Source organism: Solea solea, chromosome 14 (assembly GCF_958295425.1).
Source record: "Solea solea chromosome 14, fSolSol10.1, whole genome shotgun sequence".
Lineage (NCBI taxonomy): Eukaryota > Metazoa > Chordata > Actinopteri > Pleuronectiformes > Soleidae > Solea > Solea solea.
The window spans coordinates 1943422-1955219 of record NC_081147.1 but is presented as its reverse complement, the minus strand read 5'-3'; the positions used below and the strand labels follow the sequence as shown (position 1 = coordinate 1955219).

At 41.0% G+C, this 11798-nt stretch overlaps 1 protein-coding gene across 2 annotated transcripts in view; it reads right to left on the bottom strand.

The window, feature by feature from the left end:
* Positions 1-3485: 3485 nt before the first annotated feature.
* Positions 3486-11798, bottom strand: part of fat2 (FAT atypical cadherin 2) — a 97736-nt gene continuing 89423 nt past the window's right edge. The window contains exons 26-29 of one of the 2 annotated variants that reach the window (XM_058648940.1): positions 8837-8936; positions 8607-8761; positions 8256-8527; positions 3486-6317 (exon numbers count right to left, since the gene is read on the bottom strand). In XM_058648940.1, coding sequence (XP_058504923.1) covers positions 5815-6317; positions 8256-8527; positions 8607-8761; positions 8837-8936 — 1030 coding nt within the window. In that variant the 3' untranslated portion in view covers positions 3486-5814. The remainder of the gene's footprint in view (positions 6318-8255; positions 8528-8606; positions 8762-8836; positions 8937-11798) is intronic. The other variant, XM_058648941.1, reaches the window with a different exon arrangement.

Below are 11798 nucleotides of genomic sequence, written 5' to 3'. Positions count from 1 at the left end.
TCTCTCTCTCCCTTCATTTCCGTTTCTTCTTCTTCATCTTTTCATCTCCAGGTTTTTTCTTCTTCTTCAGTTTTTTTCCCACTCGCGCACAAAACGGTTTCATTTGATCCAGCTGTGATTCCACATCTCGCGCTGCTTCTTATCGCCTCCTCCAGATGTTCATGCCCGTGTTCATATTCTTCTCACGCACGAGTGGAATCTCACGCGTCTTCTAACAAAATTAACTTATTTATTTCAAAAATAAGAATTCTATTAACTTAATGATGAATACCTGAACTACCTGATACACGGGAAGTCAGAGGTCAGCACTGGGAGTGACGTCACTTTCGAGTGGATGGCTGCAGTTGAGTCATAAAAATGTTGTGTTTCACCATGAGCTAAAAACGCTGATATTTTCTATGGAATTTGGTGCAGGAGCAGAAACGGTTCTCAAACCAAAAGTGTCGGGAAACGACGAGATGAAGTAGTGAAAATACTTTTACTTGACTTTAGTGTGTGTAGAGTGAGCGGACGCTTGGTCAACGAGGACGATGGAAACCAACTATTCCTGATATTGCGCTTCTTATATAAGTAACAAGCACTCACAGAGCTTTAAAAGTCCGTTAATGGAAGACAAAAATGTTATTTGGCTTTTAAAATCTGCAAACACACACACACACACACACAGCGAGTGTCTTATAAATCTAAACGTATGTCCCTTCCATGACCTGCTCTCATGTGTCTTTCATGTTGCAGTAAATCCCCGTTTGTTACATGTGCAGGTTTTTTTTTTTTATACGTATTTTCGTAGTCTGGCTGGGAAATAGGTTTTGTCGACCTCTGACCCCCCCACCCCCGCCCCCCGCTAACAGTCACAATTGTTCCATTTACTGGATTGTGAGTGTGTGTGTGAGTGTTGTGTTCTCGAGGACTCGTCCTCACACAGGGACACGTCCAGACATTTACACAGTAAAGACTCGTGTGGACGTCATTTCTGTCTCATTACTGTCTCACTGAAGCTCAGACGATGTTGACTTCCAGGAATCTTTTGTCCATAATCATAATTTTGAGAGAACGAGTAAGAAAAACATCCATATTATCCACACACACACACACACACACACACTGGTCTCCATGTCTCCATAGGACATTACATTGATTTACATTCATTTCCTGGAGACTTACCATAATCACTACTGTGCCTAATCCTAATCCTGACATTTAAACATTGAACAAACAAACTTTAAAACATGTCTTCATCTTAAAAAGTAATTATTTACGTTAAGATGAAGACATGATTTTTGTCCCCATGAGGAAGACAAGTCCCCATAATGTGACTGTATTAACAGATGTCCCCACAACATAAGAAATACCAGGCACACACACACACACTGGATCACATGACTGAAAGTGATTATATTTTTAATCTCAGATAACATTTATTTATCTTCATATCCTTTTAGATTTTCAAAAACAACAAACTATCGCTGTAGTTCACCTCCTTACCACTAGGGGGCAGTCACAGTTAACCTGGTCACATCACAACAATGATCAGGCTCTTTCTTCAGTATAAATTCTTTAATTAATTAATTTAATTTTCATATATTTTGGAGGAAAAAATAAAAGAGAAAGAAAAATGTAGCCATTAGCTGCTAGTTTAACCACATGCTGTGGCATTTACTGTAATGTTATGCTATGGCCAGAGGCCATTCGCTGCTAACGTCAACCGCCAATGCCATCTAATCTAGCCACAAGCGTAGCTGCTAATGTCACATGATGACGCCACAGCATGTGGCTATATTAGCCGCTAATATAAAACACTGGTGCCGTAGCATGTGGCTACATTAGCTGCTCAAATTAAACACTGGTGTCGTAGCATGTGGCTACATTAGCTGCTAACATCAAACACTGGTTTTCGTAGCATGTGCTACATTAGCTGCTAACATCAAACACTGGTGTCATAGGATGTGGCTATATTAGCTGCTAAAAATCACACACTGGTGCTATAACATGTAGCTACATTAGCTGCTAACATCAAACACTGGTTTCGTAGCATGTGCTACATTAGCTGCTAACATCAAACACTTGTGCCATAGCATGTGGCTACATTAGCTGCTCAAATTAAACACTGGTGTCGTAGCATGTGGCTACACTAGCTGCTAACATCAAACACTGGTTTTGTAGCATGTGCTACATTAGCTGCTAACATCAAACACTGGTGTCATAGGATGTGGCTATATTAGCTGCTAACATCAAACAACTAGGGGGGTTCTGCAACATTGAGGACCAGGTTTTTGGTCTCTGTAAAATGTTCTAAAGAGGTCAAATAAATAAATAAATAATGGCAGAAGACTGAGGACATTTGTCCTCAGAACAAAGTCATACATTGAAGACAGTAAAGAATGTCTCTGACAGTTGACAGGGTGAGACCGATGATCTCCAGCAGGTTCACATCAGTCTTCTCGCTGCTGTAGTTCAGGCCAAAAACATCTTTCTTGTATTTAAGTCAAACACTGAAGGCATCGTTTGATCTGTGGTCGTGCAGAAACAGTATCAGACGGTGGTTTTCATGATGTTTCACGTTGTCGTTGACCTGGTTTTTTTTGGTGAGAGGGTGACAGAGAATCACCGTTTCTGTTTCTGCTGTTGTTGTCGTGTGTTGCCCTGAGGGAAACACAAACACCTGACACTCTCCTGAAGACACTGCCTTTCATATTCTCAAAAACCACTGAAGGACGAACGATTGTGAAGCAGAAAATGTTTGTGTAAAAAGAAGAAATCAACATTTTAACATCATTATGTGTTACAAATGTTCACACAGTGAAACTGTAGTGACATTAACCCTTAGTGCTGACTACTTATACACAACTCCTTATATGGACATCCTGGCAGTGTGTGTTTATAGGTCACATCTTCTTATGTGTTGTTGAGTGCATGTGACAGCTAATGTAGCCACATGCTACCACGCCAGTGTTTGATTTTAGCAGCTAATGTAGCCACATGCTACAGCACCAGTGTTCGATGTTAGCAGCTAATGTAGCCACATGCTACGACACCAGTGTTTGATGTTAGCAGCTAATGTAGCCACATCCTACAACACCAGTGTTTGATGTTAGCAGCTAATGTAGCCACATCCTACGACACCAGTGTTTGATGTTAGCAGCGAATATAGCCACATCCTACGACACCAGTGTTTGATGTTAGCAGCTAATGTAGCCACATGCTACAGCACCAGTGTTTGATGTAAGCAGCTAATGTACCCACATGCTACGACACCAGTGTTTGATGTTAGCAGCTAATGTAGCCACATCCTACGACACCAGTGTTTGATGTTAGCAGCTAATGTAGCCACATCCTACGACACCAGTGTTTGATGTTAGCAGCTAATGTAGCCACATGCTACGACACCAGTGTTTGATGCCAGACAATGTTGCATTAACATTAGCAGTTACTGTGGCGTTTGTCGTTGAAGTTCCAGTATTTTTGTACAAATCCTCTCAGTCTGGTTTGTTCAGTGTTGATAGAAGATAATAATCTTTATTCATATTCTCTTTACATTATCAAAAACAACAAAAACAGAAATAAAAAAATCTCTCACAGAGAAACAACAGAGCAAAACATGGGGGGAGGTGTCCCACATTAATACAAAAATAAACTTTATGAATGAATGAATGAAGGCTGACATACATTCAAGTGAAGTCACAAACAACAGCAGAACCACAGCTACACACTGTACAACAACACAACACAATATCTGTAGATAATAATCATCTGTTTCTGTACAAGAAAATAAAAATTCTCAGATAAACACAAACACAAATGATCTGCTATTACCCACACGACCACAACAACAACAATAATGATGCTGCAGGTAATTCTTACTTTTTACAATTTTGAATAAAGAGGAGATGAAATTTGACCAAATTAAACAAATATAATTCATTAGCAAATTGCATCGTAATTGCATAGTTTTGATTCAACACTTTTCTCTTTTGTTGTATCTTTTTATTTTTCACATGAAATGTTTAGACCATGAAATTGTTTTGTGTTTTTTTCTTAACACTTGTAACGTACTTAAGAAATTTCCTTGGTCTTAGCAACAATATTTTAAAAAAGTAAAGAAAATTTGTAAGCACATAGTAACATATGTGTTTTTGGGAAAAGTAAATTAAGAATTGCCGCTTTTCGTATAATTACATGTTTTTTTGGGGTAAAATAAGTTGTTATTTTGCGGTTAAATAGCTGGGTTTTTTTTTTTTTTTTTTTTTAAATATGCAGCAAAGCTCTTTTATGTGAAGTGTGCGCATTAAACCATTTAAAACGACTGCATAGATATATTTTTTTTCCACTCCTGCAGACACCACTTCACATTCAGGGTTCCATTTATCACAGAAAACATGTCCATGAAAACACTGTAATCTTGTTCACACTCGCACATTAAAATCACCACTTTAAAAATCTGCAGAATTTACAGGAACAAACAGTTTAAACTCTGTTAAAGTTGAAATTACATCGACTAATGTTTATGTGTTTCTTTCTTTTTTCTCTCTGAGGATCCAGCCCCCTTCATTGTAACAGACGACAACAATAAACAACAGTGAGCTGATGAATGAGTGAGTGAAATGAGCTCAATCGTGGCCTGATGTCAGATGCACTTTAAAAAAGGGATAGTTCAGGTTTTTTGAAGTGTGGTTGTCGGTGTGTGTGCTCTCAGACAACCGATGCAGCCACTAACCTCATAAACTCTACACCTGCTTAAATCTGCAAAGTCTAAATCAGCATTTTTCCAACACAAAACTGAAGTTTGTTAGAGTTTACTCTTCTGCGCCAAAGTCCATAGAGAAAATGAGGGATTTAAGCTCTTGGGAACACAGGAGCTGCTGGTCCACTGCTGCCTCGCGTGGTCAGTTTTTGTTACTGAAGTAAATCTGAACAAAGGATTTTAAGCACAGAATTTACTTAATAACACATAAGAACTTAGTGACGGAGGCAGCAGTGGATCAACCACTCCTGTGTGCTGTGATCTAAAATCGTTGATTTTCTCTATGGACTTTGGTGCGAGGAGTAAACAGCTGCTGGTTCTTGATGCAGGGGGCAAACACACTTCAAAACTCCCCTGAACTAAACCATTATACCTTTCTTTTTCTGTCATTTTCACTTTTACGAGCACATACTTCTCACAGGAACACAAACATGCATCAGCAGGACTTTCAAGCCCTGGATTCGCTCGTCACACAGTGGAACGAACATCTGCGTCTCGGCTCTTTATCGGGATTTCATCACAGAGACATTTGTGCGCGGCCAGTGTGGGCAGAATGTCACACTGTCATGGTAACAGTGTTTTCCTCCTCCGCCCGCTCTCCCATACATTCACTCACATCATACAGTGCACACTGATATCAGAGTCTGGCAGTGCTTAAACTCGTGTCTTTGAGTCTGACAGGTGGATTTGTGAAGTGAAATGTGCCAGATGTGGTTGTTTTCAGAGGAGAAAACACGTTCTCCTTTGTTGAGGCTTGAAAAAGAAAAAGTTTTGCCTTTTTTTGACTTTGAAACGGCCCACAGTCGAGTCTGTAATACTGCACACAATTTAAAAACTACGACTTAACGAGTCCTCTCGACGGCGGCAGACTAACGAGACGGATGTCTGCCCAAACTTCTTCTTCTGCTGAGGTAACACAGGCGTTCTGACTGCACTGCTTTCAAGAAGTCAAACAAATGGAAATAAATCTCTTTCATCTCCGTCTGAGACGTGGACTTGCACACAAAGCTGCCTGAGATTGGAGGACGGTGGACGGCTGGTTTGCACTTGTGCTTGTTCGGGGATTCTCGGTATTAGAACATCACCTCTTCACAGCTCCCGTAATCGCTGCCCACCATGCTGGACCCGTCATAGTTCCGCGGGTTCTGACCGGTGGGTCTCGTTTGAGGCTGGGCAGCGTTTGGCGGCGGCGGTTGTTGTGGGTCGGGCTGCTCTGCGTAGGACGGCATGGCGACGCTCAGGCGCATGCTGAGCCTCTTGTATCCTCCCGAGACGCTGTCTAGGCTGCGGGTCTTCTGGGTGGGATAGTAGCTGATGGCCGTGTACTCGTTAGGGCACTGGGACCTGGGGAGCGGGTGCCCGTCGGGGCCCAGGAACTGGTCCAGGTTCTGGTTGCTGTAGCACGGCGGGAGGGGCGCGCGGCGGTCGCAGCGGTCCAGTGGGAACGGGAAGCCGCCGAACCGGGAGTTCCTCCGTGAATCCACGGTGGAGTTGGAGTACGTGTCCTCGACGATGTCAAACTGGGGGAACTCCTGGACTGGCGGGCGGCCATAGTAGTCGGGGTCTGCAGGGTAGACTGGAGAGACAGGAAACAAGGGATTGACAGAACAGTTAGGTCAGTATTGACAGATTATATTTATTCTTTTATCTGTAAATTATAATCCAGGTTTTGCACATATGAAGAGGATCTTTCCTTCCTTTTAAACCCGTAGTCTGTTGATATCATGGGATTGGTGTTGTACATTCGCGTATCATCAGCGTATTGGCAGATATTAATTTCTCCTTCTCTTATTGTTTTGAAAAAAACATGTAAGTTAGTACTTAAACGTATTTATCTCATCATTAATGTGTTTTCTTTCTTTGGCTGGTGGTTATTTAGTTTGTATTTAAGGTTATTTGTGTCGCGAAAAGAGATTTTTAACCCTTTAATACCTAGCTTATCGCAGACAATTGAAGAGCAGTGCCGGCCAAAGCTGTAAAGGCCTCTGTTAAATATTAACATTTTACACATTTGCTTTGCTAAATGTTGGAGATGAACACATGTTTTCAGGATTTTTAAGTCTTTTTCACTTTGCTCTACAGTTGAACATTGGTCGCTGTGATTCTCGTGTCGGACGCCGCGCTCGTGACTCTTCAGTGACGACACTCTCTGACCAATCAGTGACCGGCAGTCTCAGCTGAACCTCGTCAGAGCAGGAACTAAAAAAAACACCAGATTCTATCACTGATGGAGAAGAAGAAGAAAAAATGAGTCGTGCTGGGTCTGTGTTGTGGAAAAGTGCCATAAAACCAATTTAATTGTGTAAATTGTGTTTAAGTACAAGAGTTTTTAAATATACTAAGCAGACGTTCTGTTGTTGATCATTTCATCTGCTCTGGTCAACAGCCACAGAACATCTTTTGTCCCGAGGTCACAGCTTTGAATAAAATCGCCAACGCCAACCCTGGCAACGAGCCGGCTAACAATTGAGGAAACTACAGGAATGTGTCCTTTAATCTCTGAGATAAGGTCAAGCAGATGAACGACCCGTCAGGCTGACGTTGTCTGGGGAACGGCGGCGTGACAAGCGCCTCTTTTCATCCGTCTTGTGAACATGTATAACACAGCGCTGGATGTTTGGGTCACGGCTGTATTGATCCGTTACATGAAAGGGAAAAAAGACGGAGAGCGAATGTCAGGTGGACGAGAGCGTGAAGGAAGAACAATGGGAACGAGGGAGGAGGAGCTGAAGAGAGGACGAGAAGAACAACCTGAGATCAGAGAAGAGGAACGAGGGAACGTTTATACAAAAACAGGCCACAGGAGAAAAACGGCATTTTTAAAGCGACTAAAGGTCAAAAACTCCATAAAGAAACTTGGAAAATAAAGGTTTTTTAACATTTCTCATTTATTTTATTCGTTTTTATTGCACAGCTGTAACTTTTGCCCATGTTTTATGTCTTTTCATTTGTTTTTTTATTGCCCCATGTGAGCTTTTATGTCTTTTATTTATTCTGTCTTGTAGATCCACTGTGGACCACCTATTTTTTAGCAACTTAACAAAAGGCTCACTTCATAAAATCAACATCTTCTTTGGTGTAAACCATCTAACATCTAACATGTTCACTGCTTTACTTCACTGTTACGCACACCAATTCAGAAAACCAGTGATTTCAGCTCAAAGGAACCTGAGAGCTGCTCGACCACTGCTGCTACGTTTCATCGTTTTTTCGTACCTACATAAATCTGAGCAAATCATTTCAAACACCGAAGTCACAAAATAACACATTTGCTGTTCGATACGGAGGCGGCGGATCGGCGACTCCTGTGCGCTGTGACGTACAAATCACTGGTTTTCTCGATGGAGTTTGGTGCAGGGGGGAGAGTGAGTTTCGCTGCTGAGGTGTAACAGTGAGATGAAGCGGCGTCTCGCTTAGGTTCTCACAGAAGCCGCGGAGAGAAGGATTTTTGAAAACATGAGAGAAATAGAATAGAAACAAAAAAGGTTTTATCACATCAATCCATCAAACTCACCTTCATAGTCCATGTCCCAGTGGTTCTTCCTGATGGAGTCGTTGTCGGAGCTCGACGGCGGCCTCGCCGGAAGGTTGGGTGCCACGCTGCACACGACAGGCCCCTGTGTCTTCGGAGGGGAGACCCCGCCGCCCGACTGGCTGCGAGGGCGGAGCGACCTGAACGGCGTGTGGTCAAGGTCGTTGCTAGGACAGACGAGTGAGCTCATCTCCATGTGGTGACCCTCCGGGTTCTCGTGTTTGTGGTTCTTGGCCAAGCTGGAGTGGAAATAACTGCAGGAAGAAATGGTTTTATCATCATTATCATGTGTAAATCAAGAGTTTATGAATAAAATGTCCTTCTAACACGTACCCGTTGGAGTCCTGGACGCAGACCGGCTTCTTCTTCTTCTTATTCTGAACGTAGCGTTTCCTGACGCACACAAAGATGCTGACCAGGAGGAGCAGTCCCAGCACGCTGGCACTGATCTCCATGATCTCCAAGTAGCCGATCATCGGGTTCACCTTCTGGGAGGAAAACATTTGGATGAGTTACATGACGATAGATAAAACGGTGATTTACTGTCATGGGTTGTGACCGACCTGAGGCAGAGGGTCACAGTGGATGGAGCCGTCGGTGACTTTACAGCCGAAACCTCCAGGACACGGATTCGGCGAACATATGTCGATCTGATTGTGGCACCTGCAGAAGATTCAGATATGAAATGAAAAGAAAGTGTCACATTTTGGACGACATAATATACTATGACTTTTTTGTCACATTTTGGACGACATACTATACGATGACTTTTTTGTCACATTTTGGACGACATACTATACTATGACTTTTTTGTCACATTTTGGACGACATACTATACTATGACTTTTTTGTCACATTTTGGACGACATACTATACGATGACATTTTTGAGTGATTTTGGACGACATACTATACTATGACTTTTTGTCACATTTTGGACGACATACTATACTATGACTTTTTTGAGCAATTTTGGACGACATACTATACTATGACGTTTTTGAGCAATTTTGGACGACATACTATACTATGACGTTTTTGATAAATTTTGGACGACATACTATACTATGACCTTTTTGATAAATTTTGGACGTCATACTATACGATGACTTTTTTGAGCAATTTTGGACGACATACTATACTATGACTTTTTTGTCACATTTTGGACGACATACTATACTATGACTTTTTTGTCACATTTTGGACAACATACTATACTATGACTTTTTTGTCACATTTTGGACGACATACTATACTATGACTTTTTTGATAAATTTTGGACGTCATACTATACTATGACTTTTTTGTCACATTTTGGACGACATGCCTATACTATGACTTTTTTGAGCAATTTTGGACGTCATACTATACTATGAGGTTTTTGTCACATTTTGGACGACATACTATACTATGACGTTTTTGTCACATTTTGGACTACATACTATACTATGACGTTTTTTTTTATATTTTGGACGACACACTATAATATGACGTTTTCGATCGATTTTGGACGACATACTATACTATGACGTTTTTGTCATATTTTGGACGACATACTATACTATGACATTTTTATCACATTTCGGACGTCATACTATACTATGACTTTTTTGTCACATTTTGAAGACATACTATACTATGACGTTTTTGACTGATTTTGGACGACATAAAACTATACTATGATGTTTTTGAGTGATTTTGGACGACATACTATACTATGAGGGCCACACTGTGGTGTAGTGGTTAGCACTCTCGCCTTGCAGCGAGAAGACCCGTGTTCGAGCCCGGGTTGGAACAAGGGCCTTTCTGCATGGAGTTTGCATGTTCTCCCCGTGTGTGTGTGGGTTCTCTCCGGGTTCTCCGGCTTCCTCCCACAGTCCAAAAACATGCAATGTGGGGATAGGTAAATTGGACACTCTAAATTGACCATAGGAGTGAGTGTGAGAGTGAATGGTTGTTTGTCTGTCTCTGTATGTGGCCCTGCGATGGACTGGCGAACTGTCCAGGGTGTACCCCGCCTATCGCCCGATGTAGCTGAGATTGGCACAGCACCCCCCGCGACCCTCTGATGGAGGATAAAGCGGTAGATGATGACTGACTGACTATACTATGAGGTTTTTGAGTGATTTTGGACGACATACTATACTATGACGTTTTTGACTGATTTTGGACGACATACTATACAATGATGTTTTTGAGTGATTTTGGACGACATACTATACTATGAGGTTTTTGAGTGATTTTGGACGACATACTATACTATGACTTTTTTGTCACATTTTGGACGACATACTATACTATGACTTTTTTGATAAATTTTGGACGTCATACTATACTATGACTTTTTTGTCACATTTTGGACGACATGCTATACTATGACTTTTTTGAGCAATTTTGGACGACATACTATACTATGACGTTTTTGAGTGATTTTGGACGACATACGAAAATGACGTTTTTGTCACAATTTGGACCACATACTATACTATGACGTTTTTTTTTATATTTTGGACGACACACTATACTATGACGTTTTCGAGTAATTTTGGATGACATACTATACTATGACATTTTTGTCACATTTTTGGACGACATACTATACAATGACATTTTGGTGTCATTTTGGACGACATACTATACTATGACTTTTTTGAGCAATTTTGGACGACATACTATACTATGACTTTTTTGTCATATTTTGGATGACATACTATACTATGACTTTTTTCGTCAATTTTGGACGACATACTATACTATGATGTTTTTGAGTGATTTTGGACGACATACTATACTATGACTTTTTTGTCACATTTTGGACGACATACTATACTATGACGTTTTTGAGTGATTTTGGACGACATACTATACTATGAGGTTTTTGTCACATTTTGGACGTCATACTATACTATGACTTTTTCGATCGATTTTGGACGACATACTATACTCTGACGTTTTTGTCACATTTTGGACAACATACTATACTATGACGTTTTTTTTTATATTTTGGACGACACAATATACTATGACGTTTTCGATCGATTTTGGACGACATACTATACTATGACATTTTTGGCTGATTTTGGACGACATACTATACTATGACGTTTTGGTCACATTTTGGACGACATACTATAGTATGACTATTTTGTCACATTTTGGACGACATACTATACTATGACTTTTTTCTGTCACATTTTGGACGACATACTATACTATGACTATTTGTCACGTTTTGAACGAGATACTATACTGTTCATCCCTTAGTCCTCCCTCGCAGTTGGCTGAGTAGTCTATGCACCTGCATTTTGGATACCAGCTTCACCAGGGGACAGTAGTTCAAATCCCTCCCCTGACAATAATGACAACGTCTCAGGTCCTTTTGGATGCCACACTGTACTATGACCTTTTGGTGTCATTTTGGACGCCATACTATACTATGACGTTTTTGGGTGATTTTGGACGTCATTCTATACTATGACTTTTTTGACTGATTTTGGACGACATACTATACTATGACTTTTTTGAC